Here is a 23,149-nt window from a genome sequence, read left to right as displayed (position 1 = left end):
TACAAGAGCCTTGTTCGATATTTCAGGGGTTATGATAAAAATCAATAAAAAAAAATTCATGTTTTGGGTTTTTGAGTGAGAACAGGTTTTGTAAAATGGAATTCTTTATCGTATATTCATGTATACATAAGTTTGGTTTCTGGAGGCAAATGCTTGCAATGTGTTTGGACTTTGAAGGTTTTTCCTGGTCAAAAGATGTTAGGCTGTGATCCAAGTCTTACTAACAAAATTAACCAATAAAGTATTGGCTTGTTTGACTTTGTGGATGAAGAAAGTTTGTGCTTGCTAGCTTCTTCCTTTTTAACCAAAGAAAAAAAATTTGCACACGCATTGAAAATTAAAAAAAGGGAGAAACATGTTCACAATAATGCTGATTTGCTCACTTCGGACGTCGGAGAGTACCACCACGCTGATTCGCTCTTGGGCTGCCGGTCCTATTTGTGCATGGGCCAAATGAATGAGATTAGTTGGGCCTCAATATATAAGGCTTAAATGAATTGGGCTCATCTGTAAAGGATATGAAGCCCAATTCATGAATGCATCGCATTCTCCATCTTATAATCGCCAACTGGACATGACATGATCGACGGCTTAAAAACGATCAGACCATCAGTAAAAATAGACCTAGCTCGTATTATATAACGCCACCGGCCCTCGGAGATTCAGTAGGGCCGGTGTCTTTAGCTGATTACGTGTCATCGACGCATTATAAGGTTCCCTCTTCCCGAGCAAAACGAGACTTTGGCCTCCTGCGCACTCTAGCAGAATCCTAGCTCAGCTGCCTTGTTCTTCCCGACACCAGAATTTCCTCTCTCTCCCCGTTATCTGTCACTACGAAGGGCGAAATGAGCGCGGCATTAGCTTTGTTATCCATCAAAAACCCTAACCCTAGCTTATCTGGTTTGTTTCCCATGAATAGAGTTCTCACTAATTTTACTCCTATTGCTTCGTGTACATCATCGAGTATAAGACTGGACTCTATGTTAAGACTTCGCTGTTGCAGAGTTTCTGATGTGGCTCGATGTGTTGCTGCTCCCATGGGAATTGGCGGTGGTTTCGTTTCTCTGGACCGAAGGAAGTCGGGCAATCGAATTGTTGTGGCTTCCGCAGCTTCTCATGAGGAATCGGTAACTCGACCTTTTTCTTTGCTTTCTGTTCAGTTTTTTTTTTTTTAATTACTTTTGGTTCGCTTGTGGCGAGAGATTCTTTTGGCAATTTTCAAAGATTAATAAGCAAGGTTAGGCTTTCTAAGTAGCATTCATCTGAATATTGAAGTCTGGATTCTTTATTGTCTGTTTATATTTCCATTGGCTGTAGGATTGAGGTTCCAGTGGTTGAACATTTAACATGAAAGTTGGCCTAAATTTTGGTTGGCGAAAATTAGGGAAATCTGCTGGCTAGTTCAATTTTTCAGTTGAATTTGTCAAATTCTCGAATTTTGTTTTCGTATAACAATTCCTCCCTCCTAATTTTTGATTCCTTTTCTTGTAGCATTCGTGCTCAAGATGTTTCCAACTATACTTGTTTTTTTCTTTTCAAAACATGATATGATCAGATCTCTCGAATGCTGTACGAGTTATCTTTTTCAAATTGTATGGCTCCGTTTAGTTTTCCAAATTTTTGAAGCCATGTGTCGCTGTCTGCTGCTGTTGTTAATGTTAGCTGATAAAATTGTCATTTAGACTCTATGAATGAATGGGATAAGCTTCATATTGAGTAATATTGTTGATATAACAAATTCTTAGGGTTTGTGTTTCTATATTGCTACTTTCACATGTCCTTAAGTTTGGTGTGCTTATGATTTTTTTGTTGCTTTGTACTGATTGTGGCTGTCTTTAATCCTATTCCTTTTAGAAGCATTCAGAAATTGAAGTGGAAAAGAAGGATGATAATGCAAAAATTAAAGTTGAGGGATCAGAAAAAGCATGGAAACAGACTCTAGAATCCTTCAAAGAACAAGCTTTAAAGATGCAAAGTGTGTCCGAAGAAGCTTATGAGATATACTCTAAGAAAGCAATAGTCATTTTAAAAGAAACTTCAGAGCAGCTGAAAGTTCAAGCAGACAAGACAAGACATGATTTGAGTGTACTAGCTAGTGAAATCACTGAAGATGGTAAAGAATATTTGTCAACAGCTGCGGAGAATTCTCCTGAACCAGTGAAGGATGTTGTTGAAACATTTACTTCCTCAGCTGATGATTTGAATGATGTTTCTAAGCTCCAGGACTTTCATCTTGGAATACCATATGGTATGTGCTCTATGCAATGAAGTTTTTTATTCAGAGAGTAAAGAGATACTACTCTGTTTCATCGGTATTTTTGAGGAATATGAGATTCCAATTTTCTGTTTTTGTTAGGATGAAAAGAAGGTTAGGAGTTACAACTTACAGCTATATGCAAATGATGACATTCTTTAGCTATATCGGCCGTTAATATTAAGCTGATGTCTGAGGGACAATGATCCTGTTATTTTAGTCCTTTGAAGCTCTTATTGTCGTCGTTGTTGTTATGGGTATTGGTTACATTGTGCAGGTTTGCTTCTCTCTGTTGGTGGATTTCTTTCCTTCATGCTCACAGGCAGCATTTCTGCCATTAGATTTGGTGTTATTCTCGGTGGTGCTCTCTTGGCCTTAAGTGTACAGAGATTAAGATCATATAAGAGAGGGGAACCTAATGATCTAGCTCTGAAAGGGCAGGCAGGTTAGCGTCTGAGTTGCCTTGAGATTGAAGATGAACGGAGAACATGATTTCATCATTTGATTTGACTATTATACTGATTGAGTTCTAGATCCTTTTAATTAAGGAACTTATTTCTTTTGCTGTGTTAGTTTTTGAGTTGAAATATTATTTTATGGTGCCTTGCAAATCTCATTCTATCATCTATAATTCCCTTGAGTATGTGGTGGTTGAAGATCTCTCACTGATTTCCGTGATCAATAATGTCAAATTCTAACTCAATTAACAGATGCTTTAAAACTGTAAATTTCTTATTGCATTTTTCGTAAATTTTTTCAGCAATTTATCTGAAATGATATTCTGTTCCATATCCTATATCACATTTTGAATTTTTTTTTTGTCTGCAGCAATAGCAGCTGTAATATTCCTGAGGGAGATTAGCTTCCTATATCAGGTTGGACTTTTTCATGTGGATTTTCTACTTGTTTATTAAATCATTCTTGTTATGGATATGCCTTTTCAAACTTCTTCCTTTTTTGGTCTTCTTTACATTTTTGCAGAGACCATCATTTCTTACTTGCTTTCCTGTGTTTGTCAGGTTTGTCGAAAACTCCCATATTTACCTCTTATTATTTGCTGTTGTTGCCCAAATAGAGCTCCTAGTTATTTCTTTTTTTCCTTTGAAATTCAATAGAGTATCTGGCTGCTATGAGTTATTTTTTCATTTGTGCATGATGATATGCCACAGTCTGTGAGTTAATTCTCTATCTTCAGTGTAAAGAGGAGCCAATCATTGTGAACTTCTTTTTACTATTTTGGGAGCTAGATTTTTATGCAAAACAGTGGTTGCGATTCGGGTTCGAACAAGTACGTAAAATCCAGTTTTCTGATAAGTTGATTGTGTGTGCAGTGGTGTTGTGGTGGCATTTTATGTATATAAAATATTGAATCCCAAGCAAAGCAAAGAATCAGACTTGCAACATGGTTCAGAGAATTAAGTCAGTCTAAGGTTAGTTTGTTATAAATGTATACTTGAAGCAGTAAAATGTTAGTTTTTTACAAGCCAATGACCACTGTTACTTTAGGACAACTACATACTAATTGCTATAATCATATTATTGAATTTTTATTCCAATGGTGCATGCATTGATATTTCAATATTGGACCATCATGGATCCATCTTTGTTTATTCAATATTGTTAGGTATTTATGCATCATCACCTCAATCTTCTTGAATATACTTTTACTACAAAAGTATACAAATATCAGGCAGTTACTAGCCCTTGGGTACCATTGTAGGTTTTGTACAAATTGTACAAAACCAAAGAAACAACTCATCTGCTCTCTTAGCTTTTCTTTGGGTTGCACAAGGCACCCACTTGGTGCCCTTTAATTAAATTTCGTTTTGCATTAGCGGAAAAGATAAAAACAAATTTTATTTTTGTAAGCTGAGTAAGTAGAAGTTTGAATGAAATTTTGTAAATAAAGTTTCTTTTTGGTAACTTAGGGCTCATGATGAATTCGAAACACATACATTCTCTCCTTAATGTGCTCTAAGCCTCTAAAGCAGCTTAAGTTTACTGTTTCCCATTCTGACCCTGGTCGCCAGAGATTTTAGGCGATCCTTGTTTAGGAGCAACCAAACAAGCAGGAAAAATTGGGTATTAAGCTTGAAAATGATGATGAGCATGTATTTTAAGTTTTAACTCACTCAAGAGTAGTCCAGTCTGTGTGGAGAGGGAACAAGTGGGAAGAATACTCTTGGGCTAGCTGTGAACGAAAAATTCTTGTATTGCACCTAGGGTTTAACTGGTATGAATTAGTGGTTTGTAGATGACGACCACTGGTATTGGGATTTAGCTTTGCTGGGAATGGCCCAATGTGGCCACGTCTTGGAGAGGCTCTATTTGTTAGAGAAGAGATTTAGTAGATGATAGCAATTAAGAAGTTTAAATCTAAACTCGTTCGCTGTCAAATGTGTAATCAATTAGTTAAGAGTGTAAAATGGTAATCTTATTAGATTTAAACATCTTACGGTAACAGATAAAATGGTGTTCACTTTCTGCTGATTTGAAAAGAAAGGCTTTGTAGATCAAGGTGACAGGATTTAATAATATATTTGCTTGATCAGGTGAAATTTGCAGGGCCCATTCACTACGTGTTTACTGTTTAGGGGACCGGGTTGACTTGACCGGTAAACCTTGGAAGGGCATAAATCATTCAGAAGCAAAGACTGCTTGATGCTCTGTTCTAGTATGGTGTTTACAGAATCAGGCGTGTTACAACAACTCCAGTCGTCTGGCGTGCTACTTTGTGTTGTCGTGGAGGGAGTATAATCTGGTGAATTATGGTTATCATGAATTTCTTTTAATTATTGATTGGTCTGGGTTTTGAAGAGGAGTTGTACATATGGGAAATTTGGTTTCTCATGAATTATTTGCTTGTGACTGATTATGCATGACGGTTGACGGATGCCCTGCGAAGCCATACTCCATGGCTGTTGGCTCATCTCTTTTGAACTTTTGTCACTATGAATCTATGATGCCACGCCCAAAATTTACAAGCTTTCCGACTAGTACCTTTGCTACCTTGTATTGTGAATAATAGCTTGCAAAAATCATCGGTGTCCGATTTTATTGGGCCCGGGTAAAAAGTAGACCCACGACAGAGGCTCGTTGGCCCCTTTCGTGCATGCTATCCAGGTGTTTCATTTTTATGTGAATTTATTTCTCGTTTTTGAGAGAGCTAGCCTATCTGAAGCAAGTCAGCAACACAAACCTGCCCATATCTTCGTTTATAATGCCATCCTCTTGTCCATAAACCTAACTATGAAGCCTGAAGTCTGAACTAAACCTGTTATTCTCTTCATATACGCACAGCCATTGCTATCATTTTCGCATGGGATAGCATTCATTCAAAGCAATGCCATGATCATAATGTATCTCTAGTCAAAGTCATGGTCACAAGACAAGATAGATATGCCAACCAAATTGCCAAGGATCTCCAAAGGTACTACTCCCCGCATGAGTATTGGTATTCGTAATGATATGATACCATTTGTTATCTCAAGCTCACTCTAATACCGGCATTTGAAGAACCACTCACTCGCCCCCACATCACTAATTATATTCGCGCTGCACAGAGCAGGTAAATTGCGAGAAAATAAACACATGAAGGACGAGATATGACACAAGTTTCTAAGGCAGGCCAAACCAGAAATCCCTCAAAAGGCTCGAGAAAACATTTTCAACTACTGAAGCAGTGGCCAAAAAAACACCAATAAAAACAATCAAAGCAGACATCAAATGGGCTGCAGAAAATTGCAGCAATGCATGGAGATGACAGCATGATGGTTGCTTTGGAAACAAATCTCACAAACCCAATGATTGAAAGTTGACAAATGGTTTATTGAAGAAACTCTCGCATAAATAAAGTAAGAAAACCAATTGTTGTTGACACCATTGTGGTCCATGAGATAGGCAAACATTTTCTAAGGTGAAAACCGTTGGGGGAAAAAAAACTCACAAAATGAGGTTAATGTTGGAAAACCCTAAACCTCAGATACTGATGTTGAAAGCCTAGAGAAAGATGTTCAGTACACTTGAGGCCAAGGAGGTAGAACACGACTGCTCACACATCTATCTGTGCTGTGCCTGTCCGTCTTTCTAGCAAAAGAGATCTGGCTCAGAAAGAAGGTTGGATGTTTGTCTCAATGAGACGTAATAGAATTAGAACTCGGAGAAGATAATTTCCAGTTGTGACTAAGGAAAAAGAAATTGAAGAATCAGCTAGCCCATGCTTGAATGTAGGCGGAGGCTCAGATTAGGAACTACTGCAGTATTTCTGTACAAATAGCAATCTCTTGCTTCCATACCAATAACCAGCTTTTAATTCAAGTCCTGAGCTACTCATATTATAACACATTTCTTCATCATACTTAACCTGAAAAAGAAAGTTCAGTTCTCCATTCTTTTGTCTCATTTTGTCCTAAACTATTTTTATCCTCACTATGGCAGAAATTTTTTCTCGTAAACTTGAATTCTTCACGAAATAGTTCTGCAGTGAAGTTCCCACACATTGGCTACTCACCATTGACCCATTAATCACAATAAACAGCACATTCTCATTATCTAGAGCTCCATTAATCAACCAATCCGGTACTCTGCTGCATTTCATTCGGCTTACTCGCAGCTTCTTTGGTTCTTACAAAGGTGACACATTCAAACCTGAAACTTTAGTTCCATTGAGAATGGCATGACAACCCTTTCGTCCTACGTTTACATATGATCCTAATAATCTATCATCCAATTATAATCATTCATAATATTCAAGTCAATGCTACTTTCGAGATCATAAACACAAGCAAATAATAATTTGACTATAATATTCCCGAAAGTTCAATCATAAATCAAATCAGCATTCAAACATATGTGCACTACAGATTGAACTTTTTCAGTATTACTTACAAAAAATCGTGGCAGTAGCGAACAGATTGATTAAAGTAACTGCAATAATACAGATAAAGCAACACAAGCATTGGTCTTCTAGGCTGAAAATAATAGATAATCAAGTAAATAATAGTTAAACTGAACACTACAACTCGGGAAATTCTCCAACAAAGACGATACGCAAAAGTGAATTCACACAAAAATCAAAGAAATAAATGTGATTACCTTATGAAGGGCTTCCCTTAAGGGGCTTATCAGGGGAACTGTCGATTAAAGCGTGAAATTTAGAAGAATAAGTGTATAGACCCTCGCCGCCGCCATGGAAGAAGAACGAATTCGATTCCGCACTAGACGCTTCATTCCGGTATTCGTGAATCGAAGCATTAGTATTGTAGATTGAATTGCTTATACAAAGAAACACAAACAATAACCCTAGTTTCCAGCTTCAATCATGGCCTTCCATCGTCTCTGTCATTCAGTTTCTTCTCGTCGTTCTTGATGAATCCACGGGGAGCAGTTGCCAATTGCTATGTTCCATGGACTTCAATCGCCAACATTGAGTTTGGAATTTGCGAGTAAGGAAGAACATTGGTGATTAGCATTGACTGTTGTCGGTTGACAACCACAGGGTCAAATACGAAGCCTGCAAGACTGGACCAGGAATTGAGCTAGGGCCTATTCCGAGCCCATTTAGTTGGGCTTGATCTGTACAATGGGTCATGTCTGAAGTCTTATAGCAATAAAGGTGTCACTGGGCCTCATCTCTGTAACGAAGACAATCAATAATTAGTGACAAGGGACAACTCCTCGAGTCTCGAGTATGGCTATTGATATATAGTCATAGTCTCATCCATTGGATTACCACATAACCATGAAAAAGAGAGTCAGTCAATGCTTCGTGACATCTTATCATAATTGAAAGAGACGGTCCACTTATGTATTTAATATCTACTACATAGTTTAAAGTGGAATGCACATCTCTTGTCTTTTTAAAAACATTATCTCAATTCACCCAATTTATGTCATCTTCTGTTTCCTCTTTCTCCTATTTTCCTTTTACGTATAAACATAGAAAGATTCTTTGAGACATATGTCCAGCATAAGAGTAAGTGGGGAATGTTAGGTCTGGATTCAATCTCCCTCCCATCCAATGTATTTCAAAAAAAAAGAATCAGAGTACAAGGGTTATATGGGACTTCGCGTTACTTTAAAACATCAATTTTAGAAGAATAACGTATCATGTCCCTGAATATCCCTCACGGGATCACTTTGAAACAATACACAACTCATGTGTATTCCTCCTTTTCGGCTATTCCCTTTATATGTTTTTCAAAATACAAAATTACTCTACAAAAAGGGGGAAAAAAGAAGCATTCGGATCCACTTCTTTAATTTTGACAATGACATTAATTAGTTTACGTGCAAGGCTAATATATATATATATATATATATATATATATATATAGGTCCTTTACAAAGATCATATATATATGCATCTTCCAATTAAGACATGTTAGTAGTTTCTTAATTCACTGATGAAACATTGTGGTTGATGATGTGTAACGCATATATATCATGCATGCATTAATGCATAGTGGGCAAACCAACCTATTAGAGTTTGCTTCTGTAGCTCCCACTAAACGACGAATGCGAATAGGAACCTAATGTGATCCTAATGTTCACTGCCTCTATATGTATCCATACAAATATACAATGCATCCCACGCCAGCTTCAATTTTATGACCAAGATTCCACCACCATGGTCTTGCTTATAGTTCTTCTATATATATATATATATCACACATATATTATAAGGCTTCTTGCATCTGCTTACAGTACTGAAGGAGATCGATGGGTGTAATCGGCTATCTGGACAGTGTATTGGCTCCCTTGAGTCTGTTTTTGATGATAGGTTACCATACATATGTATGGCAATACTTCAAGCATAGACAGTCTCAAACCACCATTGGCATCGACGCAATAAGGAGGAAGTCTTGGTTTTCTCATCTTGAAATCGAACAGGTACACTTTAATGTTCTGTAAAAATCCCACTTCTATCAGAATTTTAGCCTTAATTAGTAGCTAACGTTCGTCCAAGCTCAATTTCTTAAAATTAATATAATCCTAGTTGATTAGGCTTGAGCTTGATAGATTTCATTAATAAACTTCAAATTGAGCTTGAATACAAGGATTTAGTGAAACACAATTCAATTAAATTTACTTCAACATGCCAAAAACAACTAGGCTTCATTGAATGAGCTCAAGCCACAAATTCCAACGATCACTTTGTCATCACTGAGCAAGTTCTAAACTTGGGATGGTCACTCTGTCTGCACAGTTGTCCATAAATTTAATGAAACTACGCCAAAACTCAAAATAGAGCTTTTAACCCTTCTCAGAAAACAGGCCCTAATCATTTTTGTCTACTTTAAGATTACATTAAATTATTATATGCAGGCTACTGACAAGATGGGTATGCTAGCAGTACAAAGCTTAAGAAACACATTAATGGGGACCATACTCACAGCTACAGTTTCCATTCTCATTAGCGTCGCGTTGGCAGCACTTACTAGCAACTCCTACACCCAAAAACACCTCTTCAGTAATCCAATATTCGGCTCACAATCCGACAAAATCTATGTACTCAAGTTCGGTTCGGCATCAATATTTGTGTCGCTAAGCTTTTTATGCAGCTCCATGGCCGTCGGATACCTCATCGACGCCAATTTCTTGATCAACGCTTTCAACGAGTTGTCTTCTGTCGAGCACACACAAATGGTATTTGAGCGAGGTTTTCTGTTGGCTACTATAGGAAACAGAACACTCTGTGTTGCGTTTCCATTGATTATATGGTTGTTTGGTCCAGTAGCGATGGCCGTGTCAGCCGTTGCACTTGTTTGGGGACTTCACGGGCTTGATTTTGCTCCCAAGTTAGTAAAACGTAATGTGCAGAAACCTAATTGTGAATTGTGATCGCTCATATTATTTCTTGTACACAATTGTAACAAACTGAAATCTACTGTACGATTGACGAGTGGGTGTTGTACTGTTTCATTTCCTTGAATTCATGGGCTTTAGCCTGCCAAGCCCATGTGTCACTTTCAGCGGGCCTGGACACCCTTCAAATCAGTATTATGGTTTGGGCTCGCTCTTACTGATTATAAGCACCATTTTGGGCTCAAGAGTGGAGACTTAAAACTATGCAATGTGTCCTGTCTGGGCTCAGTTAAGAACAAAGGCCCAAGATTTCATTTTGGGCCAGAATTGGTCCAACAACATACCATAAACTATAAACTGATACATTTTCCTTGAGGTTCCTAATCTTAAATTCTTCATGCTCCCACCCACGTTTGACTAATGCCTGGTCACGGGATGGAACCATGGTTAATTTCTAACCTCATTTTCAATCAAATAATAATTCATGTGATTTGTTGGGACGCAAAAGGCAATAAACGACTCACGTACTTTTTATTCTGACTATATTCCAAATTTGAAGATAGATACACATAATTCACGTAAAATTATATGATCTACATAAAATCATTTATATTTTTTTAATATTTAGAATAATTGATAAAAAAAAACACTAAAATCCGTAATACTTACAGATGAAAAGCTCACGAAACTTTGTTTGAGATGAAAGGAGAGAGGACAATTAAATTTTAAAGTAAATAGTTTTGCATTGTTTTGCTGACCTTTCAGTAGCAGCAAATTTTTTTTTGTAGAAAACAAGAGCTAAAGCTTTCTTTAAGCACGTGTCACAAATGACTTTTTATTGTTTGTGCTGTCTTCCTTGAACAATGGGTCATTGCTTGAATTAACCAATTGGACAAGCGATTTACGAATATTAAATATAAGATCTTACTAATTAGATTCCAATATTAAGCTTGAAAAATGGTGTTTATGGTAGTACTGGTGGACCCTACAAACTTTGGATTGGCTTTTGTCTTTTAGCACAAGTTGAAGTGTGATCAGGTTTCCCACAAGGTTGAAAAGGCCACTTGTATTGGCAAGTGGGCCCCTTTTCTACGCATTCACAGTGCCATAATTTTCCATACCCACGAAGACGAATTAGATTTTGGCATTTTGTTAGCAGTGAAAGTCAAAGTCAAAGAACGGCTTGATCGCAATTCGCAAAGAATAGGGTAGGATTGACAAAAGTCTGTGCGATTTTTATATTCAAATTTTTTATACCCGAATTAAATCAAATTCAAACATAAGTTATATATCCAAACATAAGATTTTTATTCGGTTTAAAATTGTGTACGAGTCTAAACACATAAATCTTGTTTTGTTTACTTTAATTATCCGAACCCTAATCCAAAGTAAGTTATTGTTCGATTTACTTATCTGAATTTAAACCAATACGGGTGTAGTCAATTAAGTACGTTTGAAATCCAATCTGAATTAGGATCTGAACATATAAATATTTCGTAAACACGTGATATTGTTCGACTCGGAACCGATTTTTTCCCCCTTAGGAGCATTTGGTTGCAATTATGCGAATTTTATGTACGTCATTGTCGTACGTCTTGATGATAAGGTTACATATATTTTTTTTTTATGAAAGGTTACATATATGATCAATTGTTGTCACCTACCCTTCCAATAATAATTTTACGTATTAGTTGACTTTTCTCCTTTAACTTATTTTGGCACTAATGAGGTGTGAACAGTTAATATATAGTTTGATCTAATGTTTCTGTTCCGTGCATTGACCGCATCCACGGCTTTGAATTTTGTATGTTCGTGCACATTATACACATGCACTTTATAGTCAATAACTAGTTGTAATATTGATGCTTTCAGGTGAGATGTCGAAGGTCCCATCCTCTGGAGAATATATATATATATATATATATAATATCGCTATATAAAAATATATTATTGTGTTTACTTATTTTAAGGAAAAATTAAACTCCAATTAGGGTTTGTTTGGTATTTTTACTTTCTATGCATTTTTTGTTTCCATTTTCCACAAACGAAAAACAACCCGAAATTGCCTATTTTAAAAAATACCTGGAAAAGGAAAATAGCTAAAATCAATTCAAAACATAAAACGAAAAATTAGAATGCGTTTACTTTCGTTTTTAATTATAGAAAATGAAAAGAACAAACTAAACGGGCCATAAATATTCTTTCTCGACATGATCACTTCCTTTGTTTCAAAGTACAATCAAAGGGTTGCCAGCTACGCGTGTGTATATATATGGTCCAATCAATATTATCATCTTACTTCTGTATGGGCATTAATACAATTAATACTATACAGTACGCCAGAAAAATAAAAATTCCCGGTGGCTCGATCGAAACCAACCATGTATTCATCAATTGAATCTAGCCCTGGATATTACTGGGATGAGTATGGCTTGACATGAAAATTATGTTGTATCCTAGTTAACAATCTGCTATATTTTTAAATATATGAAAAAAATACAAAATAGGAATACAAGTGGTGAACATAGATAACAGTAATAGAATAATTATAGGACTTGTTTACAGTAACAACAATTGTAGAAATGTTGATCAATTCCACCGATCAACATTGTTTCCTTGTCATGAAAATTATAGGTATATAAATTGCTTGAGAAGAAAAAACACACTATTTTTTTTTTTCTTCACAATACCGTCTTGATCTCTCAAACTCGCTGAATATTTGAAACACTCATGCATCCAATATGAATATACAAGAACATGAAATACATAACCCGCAAAGAAAAAACAGACAAGGCAGCTCTCATAAACTCTAAGATATTTGATTATAAATCTGCATCAAAATTACTCGAACCCGTATTGTTTAAGCAAATCATCCTCAAAGCGATCAATGCATCCCATGTCAAAGTTGCGATGAGTTCCGGCAGTGCGAGAAATGGCATCCGTTTGATCAGGATGAAAAAATGATTGAAAGGCAGTCCATTCTTCAGGAGAGAAGAGATGATCGGACAATGAGGGTTGGATTTGGGTCAAACCACATTGTGCCACAGGACAATTATGGTCAACGTTGTTCTCCAGGTGCTTTACTGAAAGCGAGGAGGAGGAAAATGAGGAGAGAAAGGGATTAAAGATGGTGTTATGATCTTGTTGTTTGTTCTTGAGGTTACTGCTGTTATCAAAGCTGATAAGAAAAGAAGAGTCGGCAGCATAATCATAATTATCTTCCAACAACATTTGAGATTGGTTAAGCAAATCTTGGCATGTATGGTTGCCATAATGTGTTGTACGGTATGTTGGGGGATCATCTCTGATTTGTTGCACATGTTTCGTTGCTGGGCAACCATCTGACTTGTTTGTGCACCTGTAGTAGTTCCTGTATATATATATATATTTATAACCAAAAAGCCGCCATGATCAGATATGTATATCTCTCTCTATGTGGGTGTATATATATATATATCCAAAAAGCCTCCATGTTCAGATACCTCTCTCTATATGTGTGTGTATATATAGATATATATAACCAAAAAGACGCCTTGTTCAGATATATATATATGTATGTATATAGAGGGAATCTTTCCAACCGAAATGCGACAATTATTGTTGGTGTTCTAACTTAATAATATTCTGAACCCTATCCGTGTAACGTAACTGTTCAATTTATCCATTTCAAGAAACAATACCTTGGGTATTTGCAATTGAGGATCACTTTCTGGCCATACTTTCTCCACGCATGTCCATCCTCCACCCAATTTAGGGTTTCTGTTGTCCATGCTTCTTCTTCCGTTTTTCTGCAACTAAGAAATTACAATTAGTATCCTTAAAAATCTAATAATTCCTTATACCTAATTGTCACTGATCGGACTTTTTTTTTTTCCCTTCTTATTGGCTACTAATAAACTGTCAAATTCACAACGATTAACCATATATAACTCCCACTGATGAAAAAGAAAATTAAACAAAGAGTAATTATTGGCAATCACCTTCTCTTGTAGCATCCTCTTCGACCTTTTACCATCGTAGTAGTACTCTTGCTACTCTCCTCGGAATCCTCCGACTTCCGGCCAGCCATACTCGCCGGAGACTGATTAACTTCACTGAGCTCAACATTATCGATTAATAACGAAATAGCATAACTGAAGGAATTCGATATCCTCTTAAGTAGATCATCAGATGATGAGTATATAGACTTCTCCTTGTCTCCTGGTGAAGATCTAGTAATGAGACTCTGAAGTTGTTTTGCGAGCTCGAAACCTTGTTGGAGCTCTTCGATTGCCTTTCCTTGACCGGCCGGTTTGTTTTCTGGGCAAGTGAACTCCATTAAGAAGCGTGTACGTTTTGTATGTACGGAAAGGGGAAGTGAAGAGAAGAGACTGAACTCTGAAGAGCGATCCCTTTTTAAGGGTTCAAGCGGGGATGGGAATATGCAGGGAAGGTTGATTGGAAAGCATGTTGAAGGTTCCCGCAGTGTATAGAATTTTGGTCCACGCGCAGTTGTTAATAACCACGCGGAAATGTCATTGACCGGTTTGTCTTACATGCGAGTGTTGCACACGAATGATGGAGGAGAGGAGGGAGGATTTGCCTTGTGACGATTATTGTTGTGAGGTCATTTGTGGTATGTGAATATGACGACATGGTTTAATGCTTACCTGACATTTAATTTAAAATTGGCAACTTACAAAATTAAATTATATCTAGAAGGGTTCATCTCCCAGCTGAGCACTAATATCAGATTAATAAAATAACAAAAAAAGTAGTAAAAATCATTAAAATAGAAAGTAAAAAAAAAAGAAGTAAAAATCATTGTTTTCATAAAATAAAAAAATATGATAAATAAGAAAGAATTTGGCGAAGCATTCCCCGACCCTCACTTCTCCAACCAATTCCCAAATCTCCCCTGGCTAACACCTCCGAACCCTTGTGCCAATCACAGCCTAAATGGTTTATAGTTATTGTGGATTTAATATTCACATTGGTTATTTACAAAACTTTGTTATGTACTTGGCTACAACATTCTCTTCTGATAAGCGCACAACTCTGCCCTCTTCAGATCCCTGAAATCATTTCTAATTCTATTTTCTACAGTTACGTTGTCCCCCATATTTTGACTCCCGTCAACAAACCACCCTTTTTTTGGCAAGTCGTCTGTCGTCAACCACCCACCCACCAAATATATCAAAACAAATACCCCGAGAGCCCTCTTGTTATGCAATTTCTTCAGGACATCTCTGTCACCTTTACGTCCCAAGTTCATTTCATCCAAGTTTCATTTCTATCACCAACCATTTCTCCTTGCCGTAGAACGTTCTCTTCCCTAGCTTTTCCTATCACCCACAATGATTTTGCCAAACGATATGATCTTGCCTGCCTTATCTGTTATAATATCAGCTTTGTTGCTCACCCGATTAAACAAGTACAAGGAAACTTCAGAAGTCGCAACATAAATTCACATTGAAAGAACAAGATAGCTTAATCACGGGAAGTTTTATGCATATATTATTATATACTCACACAATTCATGCAGAACATTATCCACCAGGATTCTGATATTTGTACACATCAATATCTTTCTATGGATCAGATATGCAAGCCTATTCTGGACAAACAAATAGTCTTCGATCTTGTGCTACTTGGTAAAATAGTCAGTGCCTTTGTTGTATAGGCGTCTTTACTGTGGTGGCGCCACAGATGGGTGAGAGAAAGTCCCTGCTAAGTAGTGATGTCATGAGTACAGTAAAGTAGATATATAAGGCGTAACGTTAGTTACGTTTGCCAAATGTGGGGTCAGGGTCACTATTGCTGTCATGTGACCTTATTGTTCGATGATCGAGCCTTGAACATCTTGTATGGGCCTCAACGCGTGCTGAAATATGCCAACTGGACCGGTGAAGGTAAGTGTTATGGGTTTGGATTTGTCCTTAAGTAGCCCAGTGGGTCCATACGATTTTTCGTAACTACAAAATAGTAACGAGGACAACAATGGATATTGTACACAAGCTGCCCATGCTCCATATATCAATTGTGTTCTCCTTGTAGATATACAGTGGTATGTAAAAGAGAACAAGACCCTGCCACAATGTGTCGGCCATTGTGATCCAGAAAAGATGAAAATTGTAAGGGGTGAATATTACTTTTACATATCGAAAGATAATCAGTGTTTAAATTTGCACATCGTTATTTAAAATGTTTCAATTTGGTCACCCGATGATAAAATTGTTTCTCGGACAGATTTTTCCACTTTGGGGCAGTCAAACTGCATATGTGGCAATCAATATTTGAATAGTCAATTTGTCACATGTGTAGTTTGACTGCCCTAAAATAAGAAAATCTGTCCGAGAGACCAAGTTGAAACAATTGTATCATTGGGGGACCAAATTGGAACATTTTAAATAACAGTGTGCAAATTAAAACACTGACTATTTTTCGGTGTGCAAAAATTATATTAACCCAAATTGTAAGCCTCATGTTTGTGCCCAGCACCATGAAATTTGGCATACTGTAGAAGTGTCTTATGGCTTAAATCTTGTCAAGAATACCAACAACTATAGTGGGGAAGGAAGTATAAATGAGTGCATGGGTTTTCAGAGCCGTTTAGTACAATCCAAGACTTTTGAGGATTTATGATTTTGAGATGCTGTCTTATTAAGTAAAAGAAATTCATTGCCTTATAATAATTGCAAGTGTTGATATATATTTTTCGGAAATAAATATTGTGAAAAAGAATTCGTACAAAAGAATAAATGACCAATTTTTAAATGATTGTATACTATATTTTATAAAGAAAGTAGTGATTGATACTATGACTAATAATAGTGTAATACACCCCTTTGAAAACATACAAATTGTAAGGAACAATTGTACGTTATTTTTGATTATTTATCTTTATATTTTTTATATAGTGCGGTCTGGAATATCTAGATCCGCCACTGTTGAAAAAGCGGCTTGTACTGACGAGTGGGCCCTTTTCTATTTTTATTTTTTTTAAAAATAGTGTGGCCTGGAATATCTAGATCTGCCACTGTTGGAAAAACGGCTTGTATTGACGTGGGCCCTTCTCCAAGCATTCACACTAGCATAATTTTCCACAGCGATAAACACAAAGAAGATTTTGTTAGCAGTGAAAGTGACAGCCAAAGCCAAAGCCTTATCTCGATCGGAAGGCAACATCCATGAATCTACTTCCCAATTGCGTATCTAGTTTAACATATATACACAAAACTTTTTCTACCCACTGATGACAAGTGTTATATACATATATATATATATATGTATGTATGTATGTATGTTGATGTTGGTATGTTTTATGAAATGCAGTCAAAATGGCATAAAGAATGAGACGGTCATTCAATTTGATGAAAGCAACGAAAAAATAAGAAAGAAAATGTCGTTTTATTTTTTCCTGTTGTATTGTGTAGCAGAAAGAGAATATCGTTGATTTATATCTCAAATGATCCTGTCTGGACCTCCCACTATATACAAATGTTAGTCTCAGTCTCACAGGGCAATATCAATGACCAAGTCTAAGGTCGATATTTTCCAGACGTCAAGTTTCCCATATATATATATATGTATGTATGTATATATATATGTATGTATGTATGTATGTATGGATGGATGGGTCTATGCATGCAACGGAAACATAATTAGATCAAAGTCATCAAACTATTCAGCCAAAATAAGGTGAAGGAGAAAACTCTCGCAGAATATTTGAAAAACACGCATGCATGCAATATGAATACACAAGAGCTGTTGGGAAAAACATATGTGAATGGCTACTAAATCCAAAGAGACAAGTGTGTGTTGCAAAAGTCCCACATTGAAAACTTTGTAATAAGAATGTTAGGTTGTGTTTGGTATCACTTCCAAAAATTTTGAAAACAAAAATAAAAAACAAAAACATAAAATTGAAACTTGTTTGATTGAACACTTAAAACTGAAAGTATAAAACTGAAGAGAAAAAAAAGCGTGTTTATGCTTTTATTTTCATAATAATGGAATATATCCACACCACTATATTTTTTATAACTGCAGCCTTTGCCGTGTTTCACCATTGAAAACATCAGCAGAAAGAAAAAAAAAGAAATAAAACAATAACCCAAAGTATATTTGATCATTGTTTTTATATCTTTATGCAATTTGCAATATGAAATCTTAAAGAAAGTACAATCTATAATAAGTGTAACTAATTTTGTTTTCAAAACTTTTAAAAACTTTTTTTTCCAAATTTTGAAAACCTGTTTTTAGTTTTCATAAAAACCAAAAACAGAAAATACAAACAAACGATATTTTTTGTTTTTGTTTTTATTTTCTATTTTTTGAAAACTAAAACAAAAAATAAGAAATAAAAGTGATACCAAACAGACCCTTAGTTTATAAGGGTAAGTGTTGGACGAGATATTTGGATCCAAAAGCACCCAAGGTTTTATGGTGTAGAGACTCTCCACACCATGGACCCCCGAGAAAATAAAAAATATATTATTATATTAAAATTGATTAGGTGATTAGATTCTAATGAGGTATACTTTCTTCTCTGATTAAATTTTAATCTCTTTGTGGGATTGTTTTTCTCATATTAAACTCCAATCTCGTATCTTTTAACAAGAGATATAATTCAAAACCATGTCAAACTTGTGTTCAGAAAATAGTTTTAACTCGATTCTGTCTATGGGTTCTAAGTCGTCCGTTCTTCACTTTATTTTTATGATCTGTTTAATCTCTTTGCTGGATTGTTTTTCTCATATTAAACTCCAATCTCGTATCTTTTAATAAGAGATGTAATTCAAAACCGTGTCAAACTTGTGTTCAGAAAATAGTTCTAACTCGGTTCTGTCTATGGGTTCAAAGTCGTCCGTTCTTTGCTTTATTTTTATAATCTGTTACAATCTATTAGTGATCAATAAAATTGTTTCTTGCATGGTTTCAATTTCTGCAACTATTATTCTTATTTACGACAACAAGAACATATATAATTACAATGTTTCACGTCATCATTGAACATAAGGCAGCTCTCCTAATTACTAAGAAGTTTGATTTAATCTGCATCATGCATGATTACTCAAACCCATATTGTTTAAGCACATCATCCACCTCAAAGCCATCAAAGGATCCCATGTCAAGGTTAGCAGTGCAAGAAATGGCACGATCCGCATGATCAGATGTCAAAAGTGATCCAAAGGCAGTAAATTCATCAGGAGAGAAGAGATATTGATCGGACAATGAGGGTTGGTTTTGGGTGAAATCACTTTGTACTATATTATAATTTTGATCAACAATATTGTGCTGATCCAGCTGCTTTATTGAAAGCGAGGAGGAGGAGGAGAAAAAGGGATTAAAGATGGTGTTATGATCTTGTTGTTTGTTCTTGAGGTTGCTGCTGTTATCAAAGCTGACAAGAACAGAAGAGTCCGCAGCATAATCAGAATCATCTTCCAACAAAATTTGAGATTGTTTAAGCAAATCTTGGCATGTATGGTTGCCGCAATGTGTTGTACGGTATGTTGGGGGATCATCTCTGATTTGTTGCACATGTTTCGTAGCTGGACAACCATCTGACTTGTTTGTGCACCTGTAATAGCTCCTGTATACACACACACACACACACAAATATATAACCGAAAAACCGCCATGTTCAGATATATATATATAGAGAGGGAATCTTTCCAACCGAAATGCGACAATCATTATCTGTGACGTAATTAACATAAAAACAATTGAAGACACGCAGTTCAGTATATCCATTTGAAGAGTAAGAATTAATACCTAGGGTATTTGCAATTGAGGATCTCTTTCTGGCCATACTTTCTCCATGAATGTCCATCCTCCACCCAATTAAGGGTCTCTGTTGACCATGTGTCTTCTGTCTTTCTGCAATCAAGAAATTCCAGTTAGTATCCTTAAAATCTAATAATTCCTTATATTGTCACTGATGTCACCCTCATTTTTCTTATTGGCTATTAACTGTCAAATTTTTTAAGAAATTTGATAAGCGAGAATTCTCAAACCCAACATATTCATCGCAACTGGACTAGCTCTAAATTTGGATTGTCAATCCAACCCACTCCTACCTGACAACATGTCAGATCAGCCGAAAACGATTAGCTATAACTCCCACTAATGAACTGATCACTAATTATAAAACAGCCCCTCTCATAAAGACTAATTATTAGTAATCACCTCCTCTTGTAGCATCCTCTTCGATTTTTTACCGTCATAGTAGTACTCTTGCTATTCCTCTCGGAATCCTCCGACTTCCGGCCAGCCATACTCACCGGAGACTGATTAACTTCACTGCACTGATCATTACTGAATTCCGAAATAGCATAACTGAAGGAATCCGATATCCTCTCAACTAGATCATCAAATGATGAGTACACAGACTTCTCGTTATTTCCTGGTGAAGATTTAGCAATCATGAGATTCTGAAGTTGTTTTGCGAGCTCGAAACCTTGTTGGAGCTCTTCGATTGCCTTTCCTCGACCGGCCGGTTTGTTTTCTGGGCATGAGAACTCCATTATGAAGCGCGTGTACGTGTGCGTAGAGGGGAAGTGAAGTGAAGAGAATAGACTGAACTCTGAAGACCGACCCCCTTTTACGCGTTAAGGGGGGGAGGGAATGGGGAATATGCAAGGAAGGTTGATGGAAGGCCTGTTGAAAGTTCCGCAGTATACGGAATTTTGGTCCACGCGCAATTGTGATAACCACGCGGAGATGTTATTGTCCAGGCTTGTCTTATATGCGAGTGCTGTACACGAATAATAGAGGAGAGTGGGATTAAGGTTTTGCCATGTGACGAGTATTGTTGCCATGCCAGTTGTGGGATGTAAGATATAATAACGTCATCGTTTAATGTTTACCTGACATGTAATTTAAAATTGTCAACTTGCAAAATTGAACTTTTAGTTTTAGACCACTCCTCTCCAGATTATCTAAACAAGTTTAGTTCGCTAATTAGAGAACAAAGTTAAAGAACTAATCAAAAACAAATCTCCATGGTAAATGAGCCATTGGTTGAATGACAATAACTTTGCATGTCTCTGACTGAGGTCATGAGTTCTAGTCTCACCTCCTCTGAATATTTACAAGGAGGTGTGTGAGCTTCGTCTACCCCTACGTGGGCTTGATAGTCGGCCCCTGCGTGGGCTTGATTTGTGCCTCCTGCGTGGGACCTGTTGACACCTGTACGTATACTTGTACTCAAAAAAAAAAAATCTCCATGGGATTACCCTATGAAGTGGTTCTCTACATTTAGATAATCGTGGTTCTCTATATTTAGATAATCACTGTAGCAATACTTAAGATTACTATATAACAATTTTTCTCTCTTCACTTTATATTTATCTATCTCGATTTTCTATTATCTCTCTTCTTTAAAGATAAAGAAGAGAGATAAATATTCAATCATTAAAGTTTTTTTCTTTTGTTTTAAATGATAATTATTGTTGATAAGAGCATTTGTATTGATATCTTTTAATGAATAATTTACTTACTCAAACGTCATTTTTTAACAATTCACTCCATTTTTTTTAAATTCACATATTCTCTATCACGACAATTACATCAGAGTCTCTATCCTAATTTCTAAATCTCTACAATATTAAAATATTTATTTTATTTTATTATTATTTATAAAAATTAATTGAAAGCTATTATTTGTTATCAACCGATTTTTCATTCCATTTGTTATGTACAAAAAAGTCTAATCCTGATCTTTACAAAACTATATTATGTATTTGGCTACAACATTCTCTTATGACAAGCGCACAACACTACCCTCTTCAAGAGCACTCGCATTAGTGTCTCTTAACCGATTCTCTATATTACCTCCTCAAACACCATTTTTTGACAATTTACAGCTTCTTTATTTAACTATCACTGCATCAGTATCTCTTTTATAACCTCTAATTCATTAAAACATTAATTTTTTATTTCTTTATTGATTTAATATTATTTACGAGAGGAGTGTGATGCAGAAGAGTGGAGAGAGAAGATAAAAAGAATATATTATTTTAATAGTTCAGAATGTAATAATGATTATAGATAATAAATACTTAAATTATCTATTATACAAAACTCTATCAAGAAAGTAGAGGTGAGTCGTTGGTTGAACTGTAATCACTTTGCTAAGTTGAAAATTTAGCTTTAAAACAATGTTTTGTAACCGAAAGTTGCCTATAGGCCAAGTTATGTTTTTAAAAGCACAAAAATGTGAAAAACTCGTCTATGGAGAGAGTTAAGCAATTCCAAATGATCAAAGTGGTGCATTGTACACTATTTAGTGTTCTTAGAAGTCTAAGTTGCTAGTGTAGCTTTCGTACAACGTTTTATAACCAAAAGATTCTAATAGACCATGTTATGTTCTCAAATGCACAAAAACATGAAAAACTCGTCTATGGATAGAGTTAAGCAATTGCAAAGCATCAAAGTAGAGTATTGTACTTGATTTAGTGTTCTTAGAAGTCTACGTTGCTAGTGTAGCTTTCATATAACGTTTTATAACCAAAAGATGTCAATAGACCAAGTTATGTTCACAAATGCACAAACACGTGAAAATGTCGTCTATAGAGAGAGTTGAGCAATTCTAAAGCATCAAAGTGGACCGCTGTACTCTATTTAGTGTTTTCAGAAATTTAAGTTGGTAGTGTAGCTTTCGTTCAAAGTTTTATAACCAAAAGATGCCACTAGACCAAGTTATGTTCTCAAATGCACAAAAACGTGAAAAGCTCGTCTATGGAGAGAGTTAAGCAATTGGAAAGCATCAAAGTGGAGTATTGTACTCTATTTAGTGTTCTTAGAAGTCTAAGTTGCTAGTGTAGCTTTCGTATAACGTTTTATAACCAAAAGATGCCAATAGACCAAGTTATGTTCACAAATACACAAACACGTGAAAAGGTCGTCTATAGAGAGAGTTGAGAAATTTTAAAGCATCAAAGTTGACCGTTGTAGTCTATTTAGTATTCTTAGAAGTCTAACTTGAAAATTTAGCTTTAAAACAATGTTTCGTAACCAAATGATGCCAATAGACCATGTTATGTTTACAAATGCACAAACACGTGAAAAGGTCGCCTATCGAGAGAGTTGAGCAATTATAAA

At 36.0% G+C, this 23,149-nt stretch overlaps 4 protein-coding genes and 1 long non-coding RNA gene across 8 annotated transcripts; 2 read left to right on the top strand and 3 right to left on the bottom strand.

Annotated features, from left to right (window-relative positions):
* Positions 1 to 700: 700 nt before the first annotated feature.
* Positions 701 to 5,250, top strand: LOC119985353 (protein FATTY ACID EXPORT 3, chloroplastic-like). Of its 3 annotated transcripts, none has more exons than XM_038829643.1 (7): positions 701 to 1,127; positions 1,858 to 2,248; positions 2,532 to 2,699; positions 3,083 to 3,129; positions 3,236 to 3,273; positions 3,586 to 3,684; positions 4,807 to 5,250. In XM_038829643.1, exons 1-6 carry the CDS (start codon positions 846 to 848, stop codon positions 3,671 to 3,673), a joined length of 1,014 nt encoding a protein of 337 aa, XP_038685571.1. In that variant the 5' UTR covers positions 701 to 845; the 3' UTR covers positions 3,674 to 3,684; positions 4,807 to 5,250. The 3 variants fall into 3 exon arrangements, 2 of the variants coding, with proteins under 2 accessions (XP_038685571.1, XP_038685564.1); XM_038829636.1 differs by having other exon boundaries at positions 704 to 1,127; positions 1,855 to 2,248; XR_005465091.1 differs by lacking the exon at positions 3,236 to 3,273 and having other exon boundaries at positions 1,855 to 2,248.
* A 1,778-nt stretch (positions 5,251 to 7,028) lies between these two features.
* Positions 7,029 to 7,729, bottom strand: LOC119995144. The gene is made up of 2 exons (XR_005467631.1): positions 7,349 to 7,729; positions 7,029 to 7,224 (listed from the first exon to the last, which is right to left on the bottom strand). It is a non-coding gene; the product is annotated as an uncharacterized LOC119995144 (long non-coding RNA).
* Positions 7,730 to 8,794: 1,065 nt separating this feature from the next.
* Positions 8,795 to 10,324, top strand: LOC119995376. Its single transcript, XM_038841856.1, has 2 exons — positions 8,795 to 9,145; positions 9,581 to 10,324. The coding sequence occupies exons 1-2, from the start codon at positions 8,975 to 8,977 to the stop codon at positions 10,094 to 10,096; spliced, it is 687 nt and encodes a 228-aa protein (XP_038697784.1). The 5' UTR covers positions 8,795 to 8,974; the 3' UTR covers positions 10,097 to 10,324.
* A 2,246-nt stretch (positions 10,325 to 12,570) lies between these two features.
* On the bottom strand, positions 12,571 to 14,472 carry LOC119989187 (probable WRKY transcription factor 70). Of its 2 annotated transcripts, none has more exons than XM_038834549.1 (3): positions 14,041 to 14,472; positions 13,741 to 13,854; positions 12,571 to 13,430 (listed from the first exon to the last, which is right to left on the bottom strand). In XM_038834549.1, exons 1-3 carry the CDS (start codon positions 14,376 to 14,378, stop codon positions 12,902 to 12,904), a joined length of 981 nt encoding a protein of 326 aa, XP_038690477.1. In that variant the 5' UTR covers positions 14,379 to 14,472; the 3' UTR covers positions 12,571 to 12,901. The 2 variants fall into 2 exon arrangements, with proteins under 2 accessions (XP_038690477.1, XP_038690485.1); XM_038834557.1 differs by having other exon boundaries at positions 13,741 to 13,848; positions 14,041 to 14,469.
* A 4,478-nt stretch (positions 14,473 to 18,950) lies between these two features.
* On the bottom strand, positions 18,951 to 20,838 carry LOC119985799 (WRKY DNA-binding transcription factor 70-like). The gene is made up of 3 exons (XM_038830194.1): positions 20,234 to 20,838; positions 19,820 to 19,924; positions 18,951 to 19,637 (listed from the first exon to the last, which is right to left on the bottom strand). Exons 1-3 carry the CDS (start codon positions 20,569 to 20,571, stop codon positions 19,112 to 19,114), a joined length of 969 nt encoding a protein of 322 aa, XP_038686122.1. The 5' UTR covers positions 20,572 to 20,838; the 3' UTR covers positions 18,951 to 19,111.
* Positions 20,839 to 23,149: the final 2,311 nt, after the last annotated feature.

This window comes from Tripterygium wilfordii, chromosome 3 (genome assembly GCF_013401445.1).
Source record: "Tripterygium wilfordii isolate XIE 37 chromosome 3, ASM1340144v1, whole genome shotgun sequence".
In the NCBI taxonomy this organism is placed as follows: Eukaryota; Viridiplantae; Streptophyta; class Magnoliopsida; order Celastrales; family Celastraceae; genus Tripterygium; species Tripterygium wilfordii.
This window is presented reverse-complemented; position numbering and strand designations above follow the sequence as displayed.

What these genes read in the sequence shown, in the direction of transcription:
- LOC119995376 (XM_038841856.1), top strand. Translation starts at nt 8,975, where the DNA reads ATGGGTGTAATCGGCTATCTGGACAGTGTATTGGCTCCCTTGAGTCTG. An exon ending in CTCATCTTGAAATCGAACAG is followed by an intron (nt 9,146 to 9,580) that starts GTACACTTTAAT and finishes TATTATATGCAG; the next exon opens with GCTACTGACAAGATGGGTAT.
- LOC119985799 (XM_038830194.1), bottom strand. Translation starts at nt 20,571, where the DNA reads ATGGAGTTCTCATGCCCAGAAAACAAACCGGCCGGTCGAGGAAAGGCA. An exon ending in AGAGGATGCTACAAGAGGAG is followed by an intron (nt 19,925 to 20,233) that starts GTGATTACTAAT and finishes TCTTGATTGCAG; the next exon opens with AAAGACAGAAGACACATGGT. An exon ending in CTCAATTGCAAATACCCTAG is followed by an intron (nt 19,638 to 19,819) that starts GTATTAATTCTT and finishes GTGTGTATACAG; the next exon opens with GAGCTATTACAGGTGCACAA.
- LOC119989187 (XM_038834549.1), bottom strand. Translation starts at nt 14,378, where the DNA reads ATGGAGTTCACTTGCCCAGAAAACAAACCGGCCGGTCAAGGAAAGGCA. An exon ending in AGAGGATGCTACAAGAGAAG is followed by an intron (nt 13,855 to 14,040) that starts GTGATTGCCAAT and finishes GTAATTTCTTAG; the next exon opens with TTGCAGAAAAACGGAAGAAG. An exon ending in CTCAATTGCAAATACCCAAG is followed by an intron (nt 13,431 to 13,740) that starts GTATTGTTTCTT and finishes ATATATATACAG; the next exon opens with GAACTACTACAGGTGCACAA.
- LOC119985353 (XM_038829636.1), top strand. Translation starts at nt 846, where the DNA reads ATGAGCGCGGCATTAGCTTTGTTATCCATCAAAAACCCTAACCCTAGC. An exon ending in CAGCTTCTCATGAGGAATCG is followed by an intron (nt 1,128 to 1,854) that starts GTAACTCGACCT and finishes TATTCCTTTTAG; the next exon opens with AAGCATTCAGAAATTGAAGT. An exon ending in AGCTCTGAAAGGGCAGGCAG is followed by an intron (nt 2,700 to 3,082) that starts GTTAGCGTCTGA and finishes TTTTGTCTGCAG; the next exon opens with CAATAGCAGCTGTAATATTC.